Here is a 27479-nt window from a genome sequence, read left to right as displayed (position 1 = left end):
TAAAATAAATCAGTAGAATGGTAAAAGAAATCGAGCGCTCGGAAGGATTAGCTTTTGATCTGAGAGCGAAAAAAAAGAACGTAAAGGTAGTAAATATTCCAAGGCTAAAGGAGTAAAAATTAGTTTTCCTGTTTCAAGCTTCTCTTTTAAAATGTTACAGATTAATTAGAATTTCCGCTGCACAACAAACTAGTTTCTTGACGATATTATAATAGAGCCTGCGGGTCAAAATTTGCTAGTGAGATGACCTTGAACTAGATGGCGCTGCTGCGAATATGCTTAAAGATGGCAGCTTCCTTTATTGTGATGGAGTAAATTATGGGTTGACATATTCCGAATCAGAACGGCAGCAACTCTAATGATTATGGCAAGCAGCGCAACCCGGTGGAAAGCAATTAGCAGGCCTAAAACTGTGGCCCCGGTGAAAGCATGGATGGTAGAAACAAAGTCACAGCCAAATTTTACTCAGGTAAAGTAATTTTAATTTTAAAAAATTAACTTAAATCAAGGTCAACACTTGAGAGAAATGAATATATGTACGTATTCGGGTAGAGATGTAGTCTTGCGTCGCCGACATTTTGAATATCGGCATATGCAATTATCATATTTGAACAAAGCCTACGAGTACTGTAATTTTTAAATAATCGTATAATTAAAAACATATTTTTGTGTAAAGGTGTGGCATCTGTTTGAATTGTAGTTGTTGATTTCTTCATGTTTTGATTTTCGCGATGTGGACTGTATTAAAAATCTGAATATGTTTATATAATGAGATGTATGTTTATACGTCAATAGGAAAATGAGATTATACTCGTTGAGGAAAGTTGAGTTAGATGTGAACTATAGTCGTGTCACTTTTCTTATATAAATAAAAATTATTTTTCCCCATATTTTCCTATGGCATGGGATTTTACAAAGATGTTGAATTTTTTTTTAATGTATTCTTAATTGATTCAAACTTGAGCGCTACTGTAGCTGAATTGTAATAAGCGTGAACGCATATGACTAAGCTGTTTGCAATAACGCTGAAATTTATTTAAATATGTATTTTCTTTATGCTGTATCATTTGTTTTTTTGAGTATTATTTTTATTTAACATAATTAATATTTTTAATGATGAATTAATTTTAAGTTTGTGAGTTATTAATAATCGTTTAAAATGTAAGGAAATTATTTATTTACAACAGATTTAACCTATTTTTAGCTCTTTTTTAATTTCACTGACTAATAATGTATTGATGTCAATTATTTTTGCTGCAAATACATACTGCACTACCGCGTTGATTATTTCCTCTCCTTTTTTATGTTTTAAATTGATAATCATTTTATATTTTGATGTTTAATTGCATTTAAGAACGTTGTGGCAAATGTTTACTATTTTAATATGTTGCAAGTCCAGTAAATAGAAATCTGCTTCATAGAATAAACTATTGATGTAATTGCATTGTATTCTTTAGTGGTTAAATCCATCTGGAATACAACTAAGGTGAGATGTACTACAATTTATATTTTGAAAAGTGTGCTGTAATTTGTATTTAGTTTTATTGTTTGTTTGTGATGTTTTACCCTCGGTTTACTGTTTTATTTCATTCACAAATTAAGTTTGTTGGAGGCCAGTGTAATAAAAAAAATCTGAATTCCATAAGAGAAATGTAGATTTTCAGTTTATCAATAATATAATAGCACACATAATAAGATAGTGATGCTTTTTGAACTGTATAAAAAGATTATAAATATATATCTGGATATATAGTATTTTATGCATTCAATTGAATTATTATGCACTACTTATCTGTATTTTTTTCATGTGTTTAAAGAAAATTATAAAATAAGTATTTCAAAAATTTTCACCTTATTTTTTGATATATGCAATATTTTGTATTTGATACAATTATGATATTTACTTTTAAAAAGTTCTTAAATATAAATATTATTAGAGAAATCAATTCTATTGATATCTTTTAATTTCTTTTCTTGCTCAAACAGTATCATATTAAATTTAGTAATGTTATTGCAGTAATTTCTTTCCGGCTTAAATTATTGATGCTTTATTTTAACTTTATCATTTATTGAATGCATTGTTTGCATATATAATGCTCATATGTAATTAGTAATAGATATTTATAAAATTTGCCTCTTCTTGAAGCGAAGTGATTTTATTGCATGCATATAGTATATTATTGATTGAAGTTGTGTTATTTTATATTAATTTTTTTATATGATGCTAATATGAAGTTAAGGTATTGTTATTTTATATGTTTTGCTATTGGCAAAAATAATTTATCCTTTATAGGTAGAGTATATATTATTATTTTAATATTATTTATTTATATATTATTTTAATTTTGTTCACAGATTTTTTTTTCTCATAAAATGGAAATTTATACAAAAGAATGGTAAATTGTAATTGATATATTTGCTGTAGAATTTTCAAATACTGAATATTTTATACATAAACACCTTGAGGTATGAGGAAAGTTTTGTGACAAATGCATTATTTGTTATTATTTTAAAGCTATGTTTCCATTTAGAGAAAAGGTTATTTTATTTCTAGTTTAAAAAATCTACAATATTTTCATTTCTTGTGTAGAAATGAAAATATTGTAGATATTTTAAATCATTTTATTTTCCTCCCGAATTTCTTTTAGATTTATATAAGTGTATTTTGCATCATTTTATAAAAATTATTAACTTGCAGAAAAACAATTAACTTTTGATAGTTTTTAAAATTTATTCTTGTTGCTTTTTAAAAGCTATGAAATAGTTTTTTTCTGCAACTAATATTCCTACATTATTTTAAAATAAACTTATGAGTAATATAATAATATTGTCTAGTATAGTATTATAGAATTATATCTTTCCATTTTAGAAATTTATACTTCTGTGTAAAAATTATATTTACATTCATGCTGGTATTTCATTGAATGCTAATGTTAAATGTATTTATTTTCTTGGGAACGAATTCATATCCATCAATTGCTGATTTGACCTTTTTAATGTTCTATATATATATATAATATTTGCAAATGTTAAAGTTTAAGGAAATTTTTGTTGACAGTTTGTAAATAGTTTATTTATAAAATTCAAAAAAATATTTTATCTCAAACAGTAGCAGGTGTTGAAGCACTTAGTATGCAAGATATATATTTACTTTCCTATCGCTATAATGTATTTTGCATATGAAAGCTGGCAAAGAAAGTAATAAATTGAAGCCAGATGCTTTGCACAAAGTTAAATGACATTTAAGGTATAATTTTTTTTTTTCATTGTCACTCCTCATTCCTGTTTGTTAAGCTGCAATAAGAACAACAACCAAAAAAAAGTTGGTCTTTTTGATGCCTAATTAGATTCATGCCTATGTTAATGAAATTACCTAGGTACCTACCTACCATGTTGCTGTATGAGTTTTATGGCCTATCATTCATCTAATTTTTACTTCAAAATTTCATTTTAGCAACTTAAAGAAGGAAAAATCTATGTAGCAGCAATTTAACATCTTCAGATTTATGAATTCATAATTTTTCAAAATAAATTTAAAAAAATACTTTCTACTTAGAATATGTAAAAATGAATTTTAAAAAAGTTAACATGTATGATAAAGAAATTTTTAATTGTATTTTTTATGTAGTTTAATTCAATTGTGCAAATTAAGGAAAGCTATAAAATTGGAACATCAAAAATTACTGTTTTAAGAACACTGCATTAAACAAGATTCTTAATTTTTTTAAAAAACTTGCAAAAGTTTAATTTTCTTATGCTTTTTATTTACCTTATTATTATTATTTTTTTTTTTTTGTCAAAGTTTGAATTTGTAAATTTTTTTATGTTGTAAAATTTTTGCAGCCTTATTTCAACTTTAAACATTTTACAGCAATTCTTTTTTTTAAAAAAATGATTGAAAAATTTTTGGGAATGGTAAATGAAGAACTGAAAATGTGTGAAGTCCTAACATTAATTCTAACCATTTCCCAGAGTTTTATGAAGTAGATGCAATCTTGTTTCCCAGAATTTTACATTTTTTTTTTCCACTATTTTTAACTTATCTTTCCCCTTGCAGTTACTAAATTTTAATTCATCGTTATGAAAATATGTTGATAATTATTATTTTTTTTGTTTTCCTATGTAGTTTAATTTATTTCATCAATATAAGATAATGTAAAAGACATAGTATTTTTAAGTTAATATTAGTCTTTAGATTAATTGCCAAATATAACAACATTATATTGGCAAAGATTTTCTGATAATTTCATACCATGTATCATTATTATGTTCATTCTGGCCATGTCTAGTGTGTTTAACGCATCATTTGCATTCAATGAAACTACTGCTGAATTAACTAAAAAGTAACAAAAGTTTTTGATGCACTTGTGCAAACCAAATTTGAATTTCGTATGAAATTCTTTTTAATTTCAAATATTCTAGCTGTTTTTAATGCGTTAGATTTGCTTGAGTTTTTTTGAATTATTTTAGTATTTTGAGATTTTATTTCTTTTATCTAATACATCTCTCTACTGTTATAGGTTTAATGATGCTGATCAAAAGAAGAACTTAATGCCTAACAAAGTTGATAACCTGTCAACCAAAATGGCAAGTGCTTTGTTCACCATCGAACAAATTGAGCTGATCAGGAGACTGCGGAATAGTGGCATTACTAAGGAGCAGGTCTCGATGGCTTTTGACCAGATGGACCGGCTGGACATTGAACTTGGAAAACCCTCCACCTCCAATCGCTCTAACATACCTCAATACCCTACGATCTGTTCGTCCCTACAAGCTCTTGACCGGATTGATCAAGATTCGAACCCGGTCCAGAGCCAGATGACTAATGGCGTCTCCAAGAATGAACTGTTTTATAACAAAAATCAGGGCGAGTCATACTCTCGGCCACAGAGTAGTAGTAACTCGTCCACTGATGGCGCAACGGACAATGGCCAGAATGGTGACGCCATCTCACCTGTCGCCAACAACAACAGCTCATCACCTACCTCCCGTTTGTCAAACGAATTGACGATCATACCTCTTTCCTCATCGTCGGCCCCATCAGTTCCTGTGTCCTATTCGTCGGCCGATGGAGTTACAGTACAAAGCCACATTTATAACAGCCGTTCGGCCGACGGAGCTTCGAACTGCGTCCCTATTCAGTGCTTAGTCAATCCCCTTGACCTTTTACAAGATGAGTGCTATGAACTGGATGAGCTTAAAAAGTTAGTGGAAATTATTAGTTTTTAAAAGTAGCTCCCTTCAGCTTGAATTCATAAAATGCATTGTTTTCAAAGAAATTTTGGGTATATCAAATGAAATTTTTAATATTCTTGTAGATATATTTTCTTTATTTTAGAATTAAATGATATTTGGTATCTTTGATGCAATAGCCTCGGATCATTTTGTATGTTCAATCATGTTGTACGAAATATAAACGTTGTTTCATTTATGTGATATGATTTTTGAAAGATTAAGTTTTCAGAAATGGAGGTAGCTAATAGTCATTTTTTAATTGAAAAAGAAACTGTTATTGTGTTAAGTTTGATTTCCTTATAGATATTTTTTTCTATGTAATCTTTTATCTATTAAATACATTTTTTGTTTATATTTTAATAATTGTTAAAAATGCTAGCTTTGTGATTTTACTAATGGATTCAGGAAACCTTTTCCATTATAGAACATTATGAATTTTTTAAAACACTGTAGGCCTGTTACACATCAAAATGTGTATACATTTTCAACTATTTTAATGAGAATTCAACATTTTTTTTATGATTTCATATTTTTTCTCATTTGTATTAAATTGAAATGTAAAAATATATGCATTGATCTAATTTTGATTAAATATATGATTTAAAAAAAAATTAAGAATATTTTCCTTTTATAAAAATCCTTAATCATTGTTAGTTATGTTTGGAAATTGATTCTTATTTACTAACTGAACGCCAGTGAGTAATTGTCAAAGATTGTATATTTAAGAGTTCTTTTGCTACTAATATCTGTCATTAGTATGTAGTTAATATACTAGTACCATATAATTTAAATCTATATTTCATTTTTGAAGCACTAATAACATTTGAATTAATTTTTATCAAATAAGAAAGCCTGTAAATTTATTAAGATATAATTTTATTTATGGTACTCTTGTCATCACCAAATTTCAATGTTGGATGTTTATCTATTAATTCTAATATTCATTGGCAAGTGTTTTTGATCTAGAGCTTTGTTAATGAAATTTTACCGATTTTAGCAAACTTGCTTTGTCCCACTTTTTTGAAAGGAAAATTCATTCCTTTTTTTCATGTATAACTTTTTTGTAGCGGAGTAAAATTTTGTAATTGGAGAGCTTACATTTGTGCAAGTTCCAATTTTTTTTATTGAGGTTCTTTGACAATTATAGAGATAGATTTTGAGTTGAATTGTTTTTTGTTTTTTTTAAGAATGCTTTTATGATATTAAATATATTGGTCAGTTTTAATGAATTTGACTTGCGTTTCTGTGAATTATAAATTTTATATTTACTTTTAATTTAGTTCAGAATGAAATGTAGATCAATAATTAAAATGAAGTGGATTTATTATTTATGCAGCGAATATTAACTTTTAAAAATATGAATACTATTGAAAATATTCCAAATAATAAGTTATCCATTTTTATATATATTTTTGTTTACTGTTGTTAATAATAGATTTTAAATAATATAAATATTGTTGAACCTTTTTTTTATCATAAATTGAATTTGGATGTTTCAGTAAAAATATCTTGCTACAGAAATTCAAGGTCTTTATAATATTTAGAAACCTATTTTATATAAAAAGAAAAGTAAGAAGCGAGGCTTAATAGTAGTGTTAGAATAAATTTGTTTCATTTCATCTTATTTTTTACTTATAATTGAATGTAACAAATGGGCTTTGCATTTACAATTTAATATTTTTAGACAGTTTTCAGGGTTTCTCTCTCTTCCTTCCCTTGAACTGCATATTTACTTAAATCTTTCCCAAGGTTTTAGTCTAAATTCATTTTTTTTTTTCAATGTTTGTGAAAGTTTATTGATTGCATTGAAGTAGGAAGCACTTTTGCTACTTATCCCACTCCTTATTTCCCTTTTCATTTCTTCCTCAATCATGTTGCTCTTTTTTTCTATGAGAAGAAACTTGTAAGGGTATTTTCTTTTTTTCAGTACTCTTCCTCCTCTTCTTGAATATTTTTTCTTTATTTAAATCAATAATAAGTACGAAAAACACCGAACCGTCGGAGTTTTAGTTTAATATGTGACAAGTATTTAAGTACATTAAATATTGATTTGAATATTCATTATATTTATAAATAGCCTATATTCATTTCTCTTTAAAGAGAAAAATTTTACTTTTCTTTTTAATTACTTAGATTAATTAATAGTTTTTGATTTTTAAAAGATTTTTTCTTAATATAAAATAAGCCATCAATCAAGAATTTACTTACATTCATTTCAATTTTTCATTTCTTTCCAATGCAAGAGTAAATTGAAAATTTGTTAGATGAAATTATACTTCCAAGAATTGAGAAGCTTCAGAGGAATTAAGCCGGCACTTAATTATTTACATTTCAAAATTTCTCAGATTGTATTTGCATCTAAAATTTCACATGTTTGGGCTCTTGCTCCATTTGTTTTTAATTTGCAATGTGATTTTGTACGATCAGTCTGGGACCAAGACAACATTCATGGGTGTGCTGTAAATTTTAAGAAAAATATTATGAAATTGTTTAAGATGTAATAATGTACTTTACTAATGAAAAGTATTTAAAATATGCATCAAAGTTAATATGCATTTGACTTCCTTTATATTATTTTCATAATCAAGACTTATGATTGAGCTAATAATAAACATCATGCTTATGATAAGAGCTATTTTTAATAAGTAATTTTTTAGAAATATTTAAGTGAACGATTATGTATAATTTTTTATTTGCTTATGATCCTCTATTAGTATTGATTAATAATAATTCACAAAGTAATTTTAATGGCTTAATAAATCATGATTAAAAATTTCTTTATATATCTAATCCCATCTTAGTTTTAACTTATTTAAATAGTTTACTGTGGTGTATTTTCACTGTATACCATGCATAATTGTAGACTATTAAAATGTTAGTGATTTAAAATGTTTGCGATTGATATTATACATTTGGGTTGGCCTTGTTGTGGTAACTGTTTGTTTTGTCCTTTCTTACAGAAAAGGCGAAATGAATATCCTTTCGGAAATTCGAAACTTTGTTATGAGGTACAACATCAAGCAAACAATGATTGCCGAAATGACCAAAATGAGTCAAGCCTATGTTAGTCGTTTTTTCCGTGGTGATATACAAGATATGTCTGATCGTACCAAGAATGCCTTCTACATGTGGTATTTAACATGTAAAAATAATCCTTGGAAGCTCAGTAAGTATTATTGATTTTCATTTAATATTGCTTTTATTTTCATTAAAAAAAATAAGTATAATTCAACTGCATCAATTTTGAGTAGCTGCTAAGAACTATTTTTTGAAACGTACTTTCTAAAAAAGTACTAAAAAGTAGAGTTTATATTTATTTATTTAATTTATAATTTGCTGTTATGAAGTTTATATACTCTTGAAATCAACTTTTATTCAATTTCAACATAAGGACTGTCGAATATATTAAATCAAAATTGAATTAGATTAATTGTTAATGAAGTTATACAAATATTAAAATGTATTGTCATTGAATATACAAAATTTCAGGAATATATTCATAAAAAAATCTGTGTGAAAATTGATTAAATAATTCTATGTGTAGGCACATGAAGCTGACAAATTGAATAAAGTTGTGAAAAAGAAAATGTTAAAACTTAAGAGTAAAAATTATTTTTATCAGACTTATCCAATGCCTCAGTAAATTATTTAACTTATCTATATTTTTAAAAAAATTCATGACTGTAAACACATGATTACTTTTTTATAATTGATTTTTTTCAGGCTTTTGATTTTCTGTCCTGTTTAAGTTATTGTATATTTAACATTAATATTCTCGTTTAATTCTTTCTTTTACTGTGTGTTAGTATTATTTTTTCCCCAAAAAAAATTCCTGAAGAAAGAGAACATAAGAAATGAAATTTTATAAATTTATTTAGAGCCAGTCTTTGGCCATTTAAAAAAACAAACAATTAATATTCCTTTTTGATGTTAAAATTAACTGATTTGAATGCATATAATTTTCGCATTGTATCCCTAAATTTTTTAGGCAACAGTTGGAAGGGAAAGGAAATGAGTTTTGCAAAAAGTATTGATTTATAACATTTTCATTTGTGAATATGATTTAATTTTTTTACAGCCCCTCAACATATTTATAAATTCCACTTAGTAAAAAGAAAAGAAAAAAAAAAGTGTTACCTTCTCCGTTGTGCTTGACAGTAGTGTTGGGAAAAAAATATTTAAAGCTGTAGCTTGAAATATAGTACCTGAGTAAGTTAAGATGTTATTTAAATAATGACTTACGATATAAAATGAGGATTTCATTTAAAATTGCATTTGACAATAGTTTAGTCTTTCGTTTCATTAAATCGCAAGGGAATTAATTCAAAGTATGTCAATTTAAAATTATCCTAAAGTTAATATTTTTAACTTATCTAATTCCAATTGATTAATTCTGGATTAACATTTTAAAATTGAAATTTTTGTTATAGATAAAAGCATTGGTTGTGCAATATTTTTATTATTTCTAGATTAGGGGCTTCTTTCTTATATTAGCAATAAGGTGTGTAGTGAAAAACTGATTTTTTTTTTGTTCCAATTTTTTCTTCTTGTTTGAGCCAAGAAAATAAGGAATAAAAGTCCTAACATTTTGGTTTTTTTAATATTAAGATTAATAAGTTGTAAATTTTTCTCAGCTCAACTGTGCCCAAACTCCGGTGTGAAGAGGATGGTGTCTGAAAGTGGTGATCTCATCCCTCTGAAGAGGGAGCGCTTCACTTTCAAGGCAGCTCATCTAGCAGTGTTGGAACGTTACTATGAGAAAGATCCTTATCCAGACTCCCAAACCAGGGAGCAGATTGTGGATGAGTGCAATAAAGCTGTGGAAAGAGCAGGTACCTATTGTTGCTCACTTATTTAGTTTATTTAATTGTATAAAATTAGAAGGAAAAATATATATACCTTGAATGCTTTAAAATACAATTTCATAAAGAAACACAAAAAGACTCAATGTTTTTAATTTCACTAGATAAATTTTAATTGCAAAGAAAAAAAAATACTTTTGAGAAATTCCTTTAATGTAATCAAAGCTTATTACTTTGTATTAAATTAGCTAATTAAATAATCTAAATAAATAAAAGTTCTGAAATCCAAATTGGGTTTTCTTCTACATTTGTTCTCAAATACTCTGAAACATAAATTTTCATAATAATAAATTCAATAGTTAATTTATTATTAATTAAAAACTTGTTTTTGTGTATATATTAAAAACTCCTTTATCTTTAGTATTTAAATCCTACTGAATTAAAATGTTATTTATAGTTTAAATGATTTTTTTTTCATTACATAGACAAGACACATTTTCATGGATTTTAGTGTTTTGGAAGTGAAAATATTTTTTATATCTCAAGCACATTTTGTATATATTCATTGTATTGTTTATTTAATCATGACTTTTACTTCTCAGTGTTAAGCAAATTTATTATTTTATGAATTTTTTATTTTTCTAACTTGTATCAAATTTGATTACCATATTATGAATAAGTCTTTTTAAAAAAACTTAGAGAGATTTTGATTGTTTGCTTCTTCTTATATTCTTAATTTTATTTAAAATAAAGCAGTACATTATACATAACTTTCATAAATTATAATATTTTATAGGAATGTATTTATTGTATTAAGAATATTGTTAATATTTATAAAAAATATTTGCATAAGCATACTATCTAATGTTAGACACATACACACACACACACACACACACACACACACACACACATATATATATATATATATATATATATATATATATATATATATATATATATATATATATATATATGCATATAAAATTTATATCATGTAGTTATCTGCAGACAATATGATATGTAATGTCTCTCATAATTTATAAGTACTTTGATTTTTCTCTCAAATATTAAAGAATTGTTACAAATTATGGCAGTTAATGAATTGCAAATTTTCTATTTAATGAAAAGTATGAGAATATTTTAATTCCTTTGGAAACACTAAACATATCAATCAAATATAAAATGAAGCATGAAAATGTTATTGTGGTAAAGAAGGATTGAATAAATGCATTTTGGATAAATCCAGTTTCTTCAGGGAAGGTGTAGTAAATCGACTGAGGATTTTATTATGTTTCATATATTAAATATAAGCAAAGAACATTTTAATTATCTTATGTAAAGTCTATCTTCCCATTGCATTATTTTAAAATTATGAGTGCCAAAATTTCCAAGTCATGTTTGAAAATTGTTGCAATAAAAGTTTTAATAATTGAGTGATAGTTTTACCATCTTTCATTTTGAAATTATATTCTGTATTTTGTCCCAATCCCACCTTTTCTTATAAATTAGAAGATATTCTTTGCTATTATTGTACTTGGGCATTGAATGAATTTGTTGAAACATTTTTGATTTCTGATCATTTATTTCACTCAATTTGTGTTAATCAAAGAAATAGAAATGGGAAATTTGTAGAGTATGTATAGAGTGAGTTTTATATGTTTATTGATTGAAAAGAAATTATTTGGAAAAAAAAATCTTTGTTTTGGGACCATATATAGTGCTAATGTAGGTAGTTTTAATACTACACAATCATATTAATTTAATTTAAAAGTACAGTTATTTGTAGAGTTATATCTTTACTTGTTTAAGAGATTTAATGAAAGTTGCATATTCACTTTTCATATTAAAATTAAAAGGCACTTCTACTACTTTTATAATTGTTAAGGAAATATTTTGTTAGCATATTTGTAATTAAATAAATTTGCAAAAAAATTGTAATTAAAAATTCATATTTTAAAATTAAATTTTTTCTAGTAAAGATTTGTATTAATGTAACTTAATAAAAAAAAAATTATATTTGTGTGTGCTTGTCTAATTCCGTTCTTTTTAATAATAAATCTTAGTCCGCGTTTCAGATCGTCCTCTTGCGGAACGGGAACGTGTAACCTTACCTGTTGTGAATAATTGGTTCAACAATCGAAGAAAAGAAGCCAAGAAGCAGCTCAGACAACAACATGGTAAGTGGGCACTTTTATACTCGAGTATTTATTTGTTATGTTAGTTTTATTTTTTATCGATTTTGTATGTTTGAAAATGAATATGTGCTTTTTTGTGCTTATGTAAGAAGCCAGCATCTTATTTTGCTAATTCACCTTTATGATGAATTTCTTTAATATTCAACGATTTCTGATGCTAAACACTTGTAAATTTGTAATAAAAATGCGAAGATAAAATGTAGTTTAAAATAAGCTTTCAATGTAGTAATGTATATTAAAAATTTTTAATTGCAATGATAGTTAATTTATTATTACAAAATAAGCTTTCATACAGTTTTTAAGTTATTTAATTTTTGATGCAATCAATTTCTAAACTAACTTAAAAATTAAGGAGAAGTAAATTGATCCTTTTAACTTAAAAAAAATATAGTAAAAAAAAAAAAAAAAAACTGGCAGTAATTAAGGGCTTTTATTTGAGAAGGAATTCATTTGAATATAATAGGCACTTTGCCTTTGTTTATTAAATTGAAATTAAGTGCTATGTAGTTTTTACCTATTATATCATGCAAATTATTCAGCAACATCTTAGTGTCTCTGCTTTTCATTCTTTTTTGTTTCATTGATATTGTTATATTATGCTTATTTTTTTTATCCATTTACAAACACAAATTTTGCTTTACGTATTTATATTGCAATATTCTTTCTGGGGAAATTTTGTATTTTGTAAAGAAAATTCTTTAATGCTGTTTGTCTGTTCACATATATTTATAAAAATGAAATTTATACTGTTAAGTCTTAATCATTTTTTTGATTTTGGAATTATTCTGTCTTTAGCTCTAACTTAAAATACAAAAAATTTGATTGATTAACATTGAAGTTATTTAAAATTTCATAATCATATTTAATATAGGCAGCAACATTTACACACAGATAATGCTTTCTTTTAAAAATTTCTGGCCCATTATCATTTTTAAATTTGAAATAAATTTTGATAACTCTTAATTGTCTTCGTTTGTATTGGGAATTTGTAGTTTATTATATAAATAAATTGAATTTTATCTGTTGAAAGAAGGAACTTGTTGTGATTATTTAAAAAAAATTAATGATTATTGGTTCCAGAATTTATTTAAGAATAAAAATCCAAAAAATGTTTCATTAATTCTGAAATTACTAATTGGTCTTAAATGAAACATGTACCAAATAGTGTGAAATAATTATACATAAAACTAGTTGCTTCTTAACATTTTTATGTGCTCTTTTAAGGAAAGCTGTTCCTGTAATAAATATTTTGAATTAAAAATAAAAATGAAAGGTTTGAAATAAAAATATTATGCTCACAGTGGTATAAAAAAAATGTGCAATATTAAAAAGCAATCAAATATTCATTATAGTTCAGAACTATAGATAACTTGTTGAGCAATCAAATACTGGACAAAGAAAATGTAAATATGGAGAAGGGTTGTTTTGAAAAAGCAAATTTAAACAGAATACTAGAGATTTATTATATAATATGTTTGTGTTGCTTAATAATATTCTCTCTTTATATATAAAGGGCCTGAATAACCAGCCCTTACCTATAATGTGATATGCATTTATATTAAAGTGATAAATGACAGAACATTTGAAAACTTATATAAAGCATTAAATAAATTTTCTCATAGAGTGTGACATAGGTTATGCTATTCAGTGCTCTAAAACCACATTTTAAAAACACCTTTGCTAATATTTCAGTTATTTTTTTTTATTTATTAATATTTTTAATTATTTTTCACTGCTTCAGATTTGAACATATCTTAATATTTTATCCAATAATTATGAAAATATCTAATAATTATCATACGTTGCTATCAAAAACACTAAAATATAAAATATTTATAAATTCTGATGTATTAAGAACAGTGAATCAAAACTGATTTATCCATACAGTAATATGCAGCAATTTAAATAAAAGTGTATTGTAATGTGACTGAATCTTGAATTACTAATTGAAAATAACATTAAATTGCTATGTATTTACAGCAGCGGCAATGGCTGCAGTGTCTGTAAGTATGTCGCCTTTGGGCCAGCCCTCCATGGGCCTCCCCTCTGTTGCCTCAATGCCCAGCCTCTCTTGGCACCAGTCGCCCGGCCTCGGAGGCATGACCAACTTTGTTGGAGCTCAGCAACCAGCCTTCCACCCTAATGCCCAGCTTGATCTCAGCAGCGAGGCAATGGACAGTGACAGCTCAAGAGACTCGTATGGCAATGGGGACGCCCTGTCTGTTGAGGACAACGAGAAACCGGCCAACATCAAACAAGAGGTGTGACATTTCCTCTGAGGAATGGGGTGGCAAGGGAGATCGGCATACTGGATTGACCGGTTCATTGCAAAATTATCTTTTTTTACAAACAAAAATTATATTGAAGTTTTTATTGTTATAGATTGAAGCAAATTATTTGTATGTCATTGGTTTAATGGAATGATTTATTGAGGGAAACCTGATTTATAAGTTTATCAAAATTTTTTTATTTTCCTTTTTTAAAATTTTTTCCACCAATTTTGTTTTCAATTAAACACGGTGACTAATCAAAATTTATTTTTGTGTAAGGTGGCAAAAATGCATTTTATTTTTTACTGTTATCTTTTAAAATTTTTATTTCTGGGTTAAATTTTTTAATTCATTGACATATTTGTAATTTAAAATGTATGTCTCTGCACGAGACTGCTGTATTTATAATGCAGCTGGTGGTTTTTCTGTGTTATGGTCTTGGAATTTGGGACCATCTATACTGGTCATTATTACTATTATGACAGCATGAAGTTAAACTAAAGAGTGTGGTAGATTAAAGTGTTTTATATATACATATTTTTTAAGTTTTTAGAAATATATGTTTTGTTAAAGATTTTTTTCCTGTTTTTGTCCTCTTTCCTTTTCCTCAGGATTAGTTAGTTTATTATAAGTGTATTTTGTATATAAATCCTACAGTTCATTCAAGGACATATATTCATAAAGTGCTTTATCAAAATATTATTTACTTTAGTAAAGAATGCAAATATTGGATTTTCTGTTAAAAATGAAAATTGTTTGTTGCAAAGTACAAATAATCCGGGTAGAAATTTATGCTGCTTTTTGAAATGCTGTGGGTTTCATTTTTATGGTACAAATTTAAATCTTATTTTTATTTTTTTATACAATATATTTTGAAAGACGTTTATTGTACATTTGTTGAGCAACTATCTTAATACTTTTATTTGTAACTATCGCTGGAAGTTCCTCAATCAAAAATTGTTTTTATTTTATATTTTGATGTTTTTATAAATTACATTACAGTTATGTATTTACAAATGATCAAATTACTTTTATTGTAGTTGAATGGATGTCGGTATTCATCCAGGCAATAATAATTGAGCTCGTCATGTATTTATTGCATTTTTTAGATTATTTCTTTTTATGTCAAAGTATGGTTTTGGTTTAAAAAGACAGAATTGTCCATGTTTTGTGTATGTCTCTTAGAGAAATGTTCTTTGTTGTTCGTTGAGAGTAATTATTGTTTTTAGAGAATTATGTGTAATTGGTCTACCACACTCTTTAGTGTTCAGTGAAATAAGACTAAGAGAATTGGAACTCTTGCCAAGCAAGATTCTTTTGTGAGTTACCATTTATGGCCTGGCCACAAAACTTATTAGTATTGTGTCGTAAGTGTTTGTCTTGTAAGAAAGAGCATTTAGATTTTGTCATTGTGATAGATTTTCCCTAAGGTAGTCAAATGTATCGATTTTTTAGTCCCTTTGAAAAAAAGGTAACTTACATCAAAGAAAAGATGTGTGCAGTGCATTATATATGAAACCAAGTTTTTTGGAGGGCAATTTGTACATACTATTTTCCTTTTTCTTTTAAGATAAGGATATATAACAATATATGTAAGAAAGAAAATACTGATTAGGGAAAAAACAAGTTGTTAGAACAAGTTTTTAAAAGTCCATTTATTAATTTTAAGTTAACAAGTATCAATTTTTCTTTCATTTTCTGTTAACCTTACAATGTGTTGTCATTTGGCTATCATCTAAATTCTTTTCTTTTAATTAAGAAAGGCGTGCAAAAATTCTATTTAAAATCCTGACTTCTTTAATATAATGTGTGTTTCAAAAATAATAATAAATTTTAAATCTTGATTATTATTTCTGATATATCAGAAAGTAATACAAGCTTTCATCATAGTTATAAGTGTTCTATGTCTCCACCATCAGCTTTCATGTTATTCTTTGCCTCTTATATTTTGTCTTTCACTTCGTTAACATTCATAGATAATGAAGATGGGTATCAGTGGCAATAAATTTTTAGCATTGCTGCTGGTGAACAAAGAACATTTATAATAACGATGATGAAACTTTGTGAATGTAGTGCAATTTACAGAATTATTTTTTGTGTATTTCATGAAAAATTATTCAGTTTTCTAAGCAATTTTTTTTTTTTTGAAACATATATTCTTATATAAAGTCTCACACAAAAGTTCCTTATATTAAAATATTTATGAATTATGAAATGTTTAGTAATCATTACTGAAAGTCCAATACAATTTCTATGCTGATTTAAAATATTGATGCCCTTTATCCTTAACAGATCATATAATCTCATTGCTTTTGTGATTAATGGATTGCATAGATCATATAATCTAATTGCCTTTTTTTTATTTAACAGATTTAATTTGACATTGTAAGGTTAACTCATTCTGAGGGGGGAAAAAACCATTCTATCTGTAATGAGGTACTCTTTTAATGATAGTTGGCTGGAATTAATTTTTCCAGATCATTATATCTTTTGATAGTCATGAATTAAATAAAATTTTTATTTTTCTGTAAATTAAATTTATATTATCACTTTTAAGTTAACAACTTTAAAAGACATTTATAAACAATATTTCTATCGGGAATCTTGTTATTCTATATGAATCTTTCATGCCAAGGAATTGGTGGTTTATTCTTATGTACATTTTATAATGTTGAATTGTATTCAACATTATTTTCTCTGGTCATTCTCTTCTTTAGATTTATTCTCTCTGTAAATAGATGGACTTTTAATGTTAGTAGTAAGCATTGTGAGTGAATGTATGTAATGGGTCATAGTTTTATTGTTTTAATAATGGCAATGATTTTTTTTTTAAATTCATAGAAAGCGCTCATTTCGCTGCTCTGTTCAGAAATAAAATATAATGAATTGTTTCAGCCACCCAGATAAAGATTAAAAAAAAAAAAGTGTGTGTATGCCGATGCTAAAATGGATCCCTCCCCATTTTATTTGAGTATGACATGCTGGTATGAAATTCCATATTAGCATGCATCAAAAATGCACAATTTTATTACAACAATTGAAACTCAGGTTTGGTAAGATGTTAGATATACATTGTTTATGTACTTTTAGAATCATATGATTTTAAAAACGAATGTTTTTTACCTCATTGTAATGTAACAATTTGCCATTAAACAGAGTACCTGCTTTCTATATTTGAGAATCGTTAGTTTTTTAGCATCTGTTGTAAATGTCCATTAATCGTGTTTTTTCTAAGTGTTTTTAATGATTGTGTTTCTTAGTTTTTCATTATCTTTAGGAATCACCCAACTGCTCTGTGAATTTTTATTATAATTCATCAAATGAAAACATTGTATTATTCAAAGTAGTTATGTTGTTGTTTTTTAATTCTAAATTCCACGTATGTATTTTTTTCATGTATTACTTAAATGATTTCTCAGGGCTCTTTAGGAGAGAAGGCTATAATTTAATTCATTTCATGGTGTGTTGTAATATACATATATCAAGAATGTAAAATGTGTTTCAGTATTTGATGATGAATATTCATGGATCCTGTCTCGCAATAAGGCTTATCTTTGATTTTTCTGTACTAAAAATAGTTTTCTATTTTGAAGTATGTGTTTGAATGGAAATATTAAGGTTCAAAGACTGAAATTTTTACCGAGTTTGTGCTTCTCATTCTTTTTGTTACTTAATGGTATTTATGTTTTTGTTTTGCTGGTTTGGGCATACATTGGGTATTTTCTTCAGATGTTTTATGCCTTATATTCCTAGTTTAATGCAGTTTCCTTCTTTTGTATTGCATGAATTGTTAGTTATTATAACTAACAATATAACTGCTTTCACTCAAAGTCCAATGCAAAAAAATTTTTGTCTTGAAAATGAAGGAAAACAACTATTATCAAAGTTAATTTTCTAAATTTTATTGCTCGAACTAATCATCTACCACTCGTTTTGATAGTGTAAAATTAATTGTAAAATAAAATTGGATATATTGTCATTATGAGGGGTAAAAGACTGAAGAAACAATCATTTCATAAGACAAATCAATATTAAAAGTGAACAATCATAAGGCCACTCAAATATTTTATATTAAACTTTTAGAATTTTATGTTTTTGCAAACTACATTAATTAAAAATTGGAATTGAAATATTTAAGTTTTTAATTCTCTGAAAACCTATTTATTTTGATGTAATATTTTTAAAGGTCTGAAAAATTAGCTTCTAAAATATATAAACTGGACCTTTTTCTAATCAATCAAATCTTTGGAATCTTAAGAATATTTTTTCCTTGGAATTCTAAGAAAATATGTTTTTAAATGTGAACAGTTTTGAATTGAATGTAAAAAAAAAAAAAAAAAAAAAAAAGAATTAGCAGGTGAAGCTATTTAGAGGGCTATTTGAATTTTCTAACCTTTAAAATGTTTACTTTTATTGATATTATTATTGTATCAAAATTATTTTTATAGTGACTTTTACCACCATTATTAATTAAAATAGTTATTTTTAATTGCATTAAACTAGGAAATCTGGCAATGATTATTTTAGAGATTTTTTTCCTGTGCATTCTATTATAATGTTTAATCCACTTATTTATAGTTTTTTACTCTTGCGTTTCAGTAATTAGAAATCTTTACCTATAATTCAGTACAAATGTTATACGAATTAAAACAGATTTTTATTATGATTGGGATTACCAGTACATGAGATAACTATATTGCATTAATTGTGCCAAAGCAAACAGGGTTTTCACTTTTAATAGTGCCATCCATAATAACTGATGTCAATTAAAGGCTTTTTTATAACCACAATAATACCTCAGGTTTCTTTCACCTTTTGTAATACCTCAAGACTTTTCCCTTTTATGACTGTTTAATTTGATTTTCTTGAAAGTTTCAGAAAATCGATCTCAAATATATAATTGGCACATAGTTAATCTCATGTACTAGTTGCACTCTTTCCATTTATATAAGAAGATAAAGAATGGATGTTGCTTTTTGATATCCCATTTATTATACCTGACCCAAGTGACTTCAGTTTGAATGGATTTTGACATTCTTTGGTAATAAATTTGATTGAAAGTCTTTTTCACTCAAAATTATATAAGGTTTATAAAATATATTGTATCACAGTATTTATTTATTTTATTTTTTAACCTGCTCAGAATATGTGTCGAATTTATTACTGTAAAATGAATAAATCATAAATTACTTTTTTTAAATGTTGATGAATAAGGCTAGTTGAAATTCGCTCATATAATGGCATTTGTATAAAATGTATTCCAGTGAAAGTAGACAAATCCTTTCTTGTTAAATTTATATATAAAATATACTAATCAAGAAATGCATGAATAATGATTTCTTTTACCCCTTGCAAATTTCTTTTCTTGCTTTTTTTTGGGCAGTATATGGATAGGGATATTTTAAAAATAGCTTAAGAAATGCTGTTTATGCTTTGAATTTTATTCCCATTGTAATTGACTACCAGCAGAGAGTATCAATTGGTAACTGCTCTGATTTGTATCAGTTTAGTTCAGAAAAAGGGTACAACCTCTGTAGAATATTTTATTATGATAAAAATATTGTGCATTTCATGTTACTAAACAAGTTATTTAAAAATGTTTAGAATTTTAAGACAGATGTATTCCTTAATGCATTTTTCTTTAATTCTTCAACGAAACTTAAAGAGAGAAAAAGAAACAGCAAAATAATGTTGAGAGGCAAGATTGGAAACTTGCAGATGCTGAGTATGTAGATTTCAGTTTTATAATTTGCAAAAGTAATATATGTTTGCACAAAGATTAAAAATTTTAATAGTATAGAAGTTTTTAATTCGTGTGAATTGAATCTAAAAGGTTTTTATATTGCTTAACTTTTTCCTAATATATTTAAAACTTTGCTATTCCCCTTTCTCTATTCATTCCTATTTTTTTTTTTTTTTTTTTTTACATATTCTGATTTTCTTGTCTTGCCTCTCGATCTTTATTAAATAAAAGGATGCTGATTTCATAAAAATGTTTTTAAAATATGTTCAAATTTTATCCACTATATATATCTACTCACATTATATGTAATGCCAAAACAATGCATTTAGTATATATACATATACACCTCTATTTTTTAAAGAAAATGTTTTGGTATTTGGGAATGTATACTGGGTCTTTATTTTTAAATATAATAGTACAAACTTTTATCTTTTAAAATCAGTGGTGGCTCTAGATTCCCTTAGCCCTGTGTTTTGCTTATAATCTTGTAATACAAGTAATGACTTTCAAAAGAATGGACCAATATTTGGTTGATAGTTTTCAATTGCAACAAAAAAATTTATATATTATATAGATACTTATGACGGATATATGTTTGTGAAGAACATTTTTTTTGACAAATTATAGTTGATTTTAATTGCATTTGTGTAGATATGGATTCATAGGAATTTTCTATTAATATTTGAAATTAATAGATAATTATGACATAAATAGTATTTGAATTTTATTCATCGTGATTCCTAACTTTTTTTTTAACCAATCAAACTACTTCCTAACTTTGCCTCCTAAATATGCATCATTGAATTTATACAGATAAAATATACATGGGGAAAAAAAATATTGGTCATATAAGTATTCAACTTCTCTACTGATGTAAAAATTCAATGTTTGGTTGCAGATTAGCATGTAGAATTAATTCTCATTGGTTTCCCAAATATTGTGCATGAACATGTGCATATGTTGGAGTTGGAGCATTTTACAAATGCATTTAAATCTTATTTTAGTATTGCAATATATTCTAGAGTTATATATATGAAATTACTTAATTTGTCATACAACACATTTTTCGATCTTTTAACTTTGAAGTATTTTTTTGATTTAAAAAAGAAAAGAATCAAGTGTCACCACTGAAATAATAATCCGTTAAAATATTAGAGACAATCGGATAATTTTTCCGATACCATAATATCATTCTAGCTTCAACTTCTACAGTACTCAGTATGCAAACATCAGTGTACCTGGTTTTTCTATTTCAACAAATAAGCCTTATCTACGTTTAAAAGAATATTATACATTTTCTAATGTCATTTCATTTTAAACATCTGCCCTCATGTACAAATCTTTTACATATATACTATTATATTTCAACTTTGCTGCAGAACTATAATATATATATGCCTTTGAAGAATATTCTATGTCCCATCATTGATTTTTGTGAAGAAAAATGTATCTATTTATTACCTACTCAATGATAATATGTATTGCAAGTCACATATAAAATTTACAAGGAGCTATTGTAACTAAATTCATTAAGGCTTCTTGATATATTACAGTACATAGTATTTGCATGAAGTGTTATATAAAAGGCAAAATTGAGCATAGAAGCTGATATTAATTCAAATTGTTTTTTCTAATTCAATGAAAAGGTTGTATTGTAGAAATTTCAGTGCTTTATTTGCAATTTTTTTTATTTTTATCAGGTGCATTTTGGTATCAGAATAGACTTAAAGCCTTTGAGAGTAGGCTTAGTACATATAGTATATTCCTTTAATTCATTTTATAACTTACAAATTTTTATTCCAGAGCATTATTAATAAGGGATTTTGTTATCATATATTTCTGTGTTGTATATTTTGACACAAGGATATCATGGGTTTTTAAGCTGGTTAATTTAGTTAAGGAATATTGATATCTTTCAGTAACTTTTCTCTTAATTTTTAAGATACCTGTAAGAAAATGGTATTTTTTTCTGATAAATTATCATATGCTAGTTGCTCCCCCCCCCCTTCCTTTGAAGAAAAAAGAAAGGGTCCCTTTTCACTTGATCTTCATCATTGAGTGGCTATCTTCCGAACTTTTGACCCTATTGGAAGGCTTGGCAAACTCAGTTTTAAATAAAAGTTAAAGCAAATCTTATATATTTTTAATCTAATGTTGATTAGTTATTTTATTATATTTGCTAATTTTCCTGCAGTTTATATTTTGTCAGAAACCAAGGCAGTTAAAATACATTCAACTTTCCCCTCACCTTGTCTCCCCTTTTTTGTTTTCCTGAATCTTTAAACTTTTTACTTACTATATAGGCAGAAAAAGCAATATCTAAAAGAAAGATTAACAATTCATTTACTCAAATTTGAATAAAAATTCACCAGATAACCTTTTATTTATTTTATTTTTTTTAGCTAACCATAAATCTATTATTCACTCTTGTTAAGTGCATTTGTATTTCTTTTGTATTAAAAGATTTTGTATTCTTTGCATTTCTTGCTTTTTGGATTCATATTTGTGTGCTCAATTTTGTCTTCTTCCTAATCCCATGTAAAGCTCTCCTAAAAAAAATGGTATTTTACTTGCAGTTAGTCAGATTCCTGCAAGTTGTCATTTTTCTTATAAACGTAAAAACGCATGGTGCCCTTTTTAGTGTGATTTGCTAATATTGTGGAGGTATAGTACAAACATTAGATGTCGTAGCTTAAGATAAAAAAAAATAATCCAGAGTGTATTGTATTACTGTACCTATATATTATGTCGCAGTAGTATTGCGTTGTGAAATGTCTTGTGGCTTAATGTTGTGACTATGAGCATATTTAAAATGCAAATATCTATTCTATGTGACCTTATGCACCATCAATATTGAATGGTGAGTTTGTAAAATCTATTTCATTCATTCGCTAACCTTTCCCTCGAAATTTCTTTTTCAAGAGAGTTGCTCGGATCACAGTGGTCTGCTTCCAAATATACCTTTTCTCTTCCTCGCTGGTTTTTTTCGATTTTGTTCCCTTGAAATGGCACTCAGTATTTTGGTTTCATCAGGTAATTATTATATTTAAAAAAAAAATCCTGTAGAGCTTTTTCTTCTTTTGTAGTTTATTTTTCTTACTATAATTGCTGACAGAAATGAACAATGTAGGATGATTTTAATTAAAATATTTGTTTTAAAATTTGATAGCAGAAGTATAATTTTAGATAAATCAATTACTTTACTTGTTAAAGCTCATTTTGATGTTTTAATTTTTTCATTTCCTTCATTATTATTATTAGTCTATTTTACCTTTTTTCAGAATAATTCGTTTCTTGAAGACTTGTATGAGTTAAATAGTTATTACTTTTTGTTGATTATCAATTGTTGTTCTTTTTTGTAATTTTAAAATAGAATTTCATATCTTTTTTAATTTTTAACTTGTATTGCTTCTAATTGAAGTTCTCATTAAATGATTGAGGATGCCAGCATGGAGTGACTTGGATTAATGTTTTGGTTTTGGAGCCATAGAAATCCTGATTCTGTCAGATAAGAGATCAAATGTCTTCCTGCAAGTGTGGTGCAGAAATTGTATGAAGAGGTGTCAGCTCAGGTGTTATTTTTGATGTCAAATTGCAGTTCAAAATTACATTTTTGCCCCAAAATTGCCTTTATATTGGTTCAAAATGGGATGAAAATGCAATTGAATAGGATGGAGCCAGTTTTATATCTGCGGGATTTGGCACAAGTTTCTTTTATGTTTCTAATTGCTATTTACTACCAGTATTTCGTTATTAACTCGTTCACCGAATGAATACTTTAAAATTTCTTAATCAGCCATAAAATATTTTGAATTAGACTTTCAGAAAGCATTTGATAAGCAAAACCTGCTTTTATCCTATGAAATTACACTTTCCATTTGGGAATGTCTGATGTTAGTTGATTATGTGAAATTTTCCCATTCAATTGTAGCAACATGAAAATTATTCGATTTCAGCTTATAAGTTTGAGAAATAAACATTCAATGCCTTATTACAAACAAGATTAATTCGATTTGATTTGGAGGCCATTTTATAAAATACTTTATGTCTAAAACTTCTGCATGTTTAAATTTTCATAGATCTTTGGCCGAATCTCGGGTTTGAACGCCTCTTCATAATTTGCAAATGGCAGTAATCATGAATAATTTTCTGATCTTTTAACATTTGAATAAAATTCCGCATGTGATAGCTGATGCATACATATATTTAGCAAATAAAAATGAAAGATATTTGCAAATTTTAGCAGGCTATAAACTTTCTAAAAAAGTGTATATTGAACTTTGGAAATAGTGGTCAAAATCAATTTAAGGTAGTTGTTGAAGCTTGCTGCATTATACATGTATATGGCACATTTTAAAAGAGAGAAACCTTGTTAGTGAAAGTTTCTATTTTCCTGCTCTATATCTAGTTTGACCACTTTAAATGTAATTTAACTGTCCCTGTTACGTTTTGTGGTTTTGTTGACTTTGATGATATATATAGCCATCTTACTTTTTTTTTTTAAATTGTTGGCATCCTGCTTTGCTATTAATTTTTGTGAATTAACTGATTAGAAAACATTTGATTTCAAACGATTTTAAATCATATGGTCCAAATTCAAAACCTTAAAATTTTAATGTTTTTAATTATCCGATTTTTGCATTTGATCTTTGCATTCAAAAAGTATAATCAATCAACTCCTGCATTTTTGATTTTCTGTCAGCAACTATTTTTGTAATAACATTCATTTAATTCCTCGAATGTTGACTTTAATTTCGGACTGAGAGTGTGATTTGAGCGGACACAGATGGACTAATTTTCTTTTTGTAAATAGTTCTGTCTTCAGTTTTGTTTCAAAGCTACTATCAGTTTTAGTATAGAGTCTAGTAATTTTTTAGAGTGCTACATATTTGAAAATGCAACCAGTTCGTCCAAAATTCTGTGATCTGTCTATCTGTATTTCTTAATTTATTTCCTTACACTTAATATAAAGCAAGCGAATTCTATCTTGTCTATTTTCGCTAATCATCATTGTTGACTATTTTTGGAAGACAAAACCATTTGTAATGAAGAATATGACCTTAAATATATATGGAGTAAAAGTGGAAATAACTTCCATAGATAGATTGTAGTATCAAGTTCCTAATAGATTTTTAATTTTATTTCTTCATTGTTTTATTTTCATCTGAATAATTTTTTTTCTTTTTTGATGTTGCAGTAAAAGGATTTTTAAATTTCGAAAATGCACCATTTTGGTTTTGCAATAAATGAAATATAGTAAGGAATCTATTGCAAAATGGATTAAGCAATATCCATTTTCCTCTTTTTAACTTTTAAATACTCATGCATCTCCAACTCATTTCATGTGTTGAATATCAACCTGAAAGTTGACTTTTTTTAGTACTGTACACATCAATCATGGAATGGCCACTGCTCAATTTTTTAATCGACATCGTCTATAACTTGTGGCATAACCATTATTTATGCATTAGACGAGCATGTGTTCATTGTTTTTTTATGTATAATCTTTTAACTTAAGGTTAATATTCAACTGGCATTGCCTGTAGATTTTGCACTTGGTGGTTTTAGAGGCAATACCATATTTTTTAATTTGTAATTGAAGTTCATTTCCTCCGAGATGCCATCACCCCCCCCCCTTTCTTTTCCAACTGTGCAACTTCGAAAATTATATCCAGTTAAATATATTTTAGTAGATTATTCAGTACCGTTTCCTGTTTCTATTGATTACATTTCCTCCATATTTAATTTTCTAGTAGATAATCAAGTTGCCTTTTTTTTTTTTTTTTTTTTTTTTTGCTTAATTTTAATTTTGGTATTTTTGAAAACTTTTAGTCTGTTAGGACCAAACCACCCATCGCATATTGATGGCATCTCTGCTCTTATATCCAAACATCAATATTGACGAAAAAAAGACGCTCAATCCATCAATATTCTGGTATTTCTTTCCAAAATTAGTGCTGATATCTTGCAATGGTTTCCTGAAGATTTTCCACTCCAGATAGTATATCTATTATGAAATAAAGCTTGCTGTCTATTTTATAATTCCTCCGAAAGCACTCTCCCATCCCCCTTGAAAATCTGACCCCGTTGCCACAACCGAAGCAGAAATTTAATGGCAGACTGGTCAGGTGTAATATAATTACATTTCTTCTTTGAAATGTAGCTACCCATGACTCGAGGAAAAATATTTTGTATGTTAATTTTTTTTTCTTTCCAGAACATGGTTATGAAGTACTAGTCTTTATCAATTAATAAAAAATATAAATTATATAAAATATGTTTTGTAACATCCTTGAATGTTAAATAATGATGGCTGGTTAAATTAGAAGCATTTCGGAATTTTGGGAACCAATAAATATTTTTTCAGTAAAAATCCCATTAAATAGGGAATGTTATTTTAATCATTCAAAATATATTATTCATATATTCATAATCTTTTTTAATTAAAATTTTAATTTTTCTGCCTCTTTTACTTCTGCTTTGGGGGAACCAGCCACAACAATGCTCTGATGTTACAAATATATCACAATGAGAATTGAAGAATGAAATATTGTTTCGATTCTTAAAAAAATGTAGAATTTTATTATCGCAAATTACAATACATATGCGAAAAATTATTGTAGATGTTGTGTAAAGTGTGTATTCATATTAAATACGATTGGCTTGTAAAAGCCACAATCGTTCTATATATCTTTATTGCTTTGGATTTTCTTCCTGTCATGGCGTTGCTGCTACTTCTGTAATATTGTGAAAAAAAAAGCTCACACTAAAAAAAAAGTAAAAGAAAATATATAAAGTTCCTGTAGCCAGACACTATACCTCCGTATATGGCCAATATACTGTACAACCATTGTTTTATGATGAGAGTATGTATGCGACCTATACTGAACGTATGAATGTGTGAATGCATGCCTGCATTGGTTTTGTACGTCAATCGGCCTTTGTACAAGCTCTTGCAATAAAAGTGTTTGTACAAATTTGTCTCTGTGTCTTTTCTTTACCACTATATAATGCAATCATATTTATTTTGTAATATGATTACATTACACAAAATAGTTGACTGCAATACACAAATAAGATGTTGGTTGATTTAAAACTCTTAATGCCTTGTGCGCATTACAAATTTATATCGCAGAAATCAGTAGTGATAAGTTGTCGGAGAAAAAATTAGTAGTGTGAAGTAATTCGGTTATACAGGGTGATTCAAAACTTATAGTTCAAATTTCCTGGA

The 27479-nt window shown here is 26.8% G+C and overlaps 1 protein-coding gene across 2 annotated transcripts; it reads left to right on the top strand.

Moving 5' to 3' along the window:
- The first annotated feature begins 212 nt into the window (after window positions 1-212).
- LOC129962689 (homeobox-containing protein 1-like) lies at window positions 213-27228 on the top strand. Of its 2 annotated transcripts, none has more exons than XM_056076610.1 (6): window positions 213-469; window positions 4521-5204; window positions 8196-8401; window positions 9870-10067; window positions 12116-12217; window positions 14216-27228. In XM_056076610.1, the coding sequence occupies exons 2-6, from the start codon at window positions 4552-4554 to the stop codon at window positions 14500-14502; spliced, it is 1446 nt and encodes a 481-aa protein (XP_055932585.1). In that variant the 5' UTR covers window positions 213-469; window positions 4521-4551; the 3' UTR covers window positions 14503-27228. The 2 variants fall into 2 exon arrangements, with proteins under 2 accessions (XP_055932585.1, XP_055932584.1); XM_056076609.1 differs by having other exon boundaries at window positions 12104-12217.
- The last annotated feature ends 251 nt before the right edge of the window (window positions 27229-27479 follow it).

Source organism: Argiope bruennichi, chromosome 3 (assembly GCF_947563725.1).
Source record: "Argiope bruennichi chromosome 3, qqArgBrue1.1, whole genome shotgun sequence".
Lineage (NCBI taxonomy): Eukaryota > Metazoa > Arthropoda > Arachnida > Araneae > Araneidae > Argiope > Argiope bruennichi.
The sequence above is the reverse complement of the archived record's forward strand: the minus strand, read 5'-3'. Positions and strand labels throughout refer to the sequence as shown.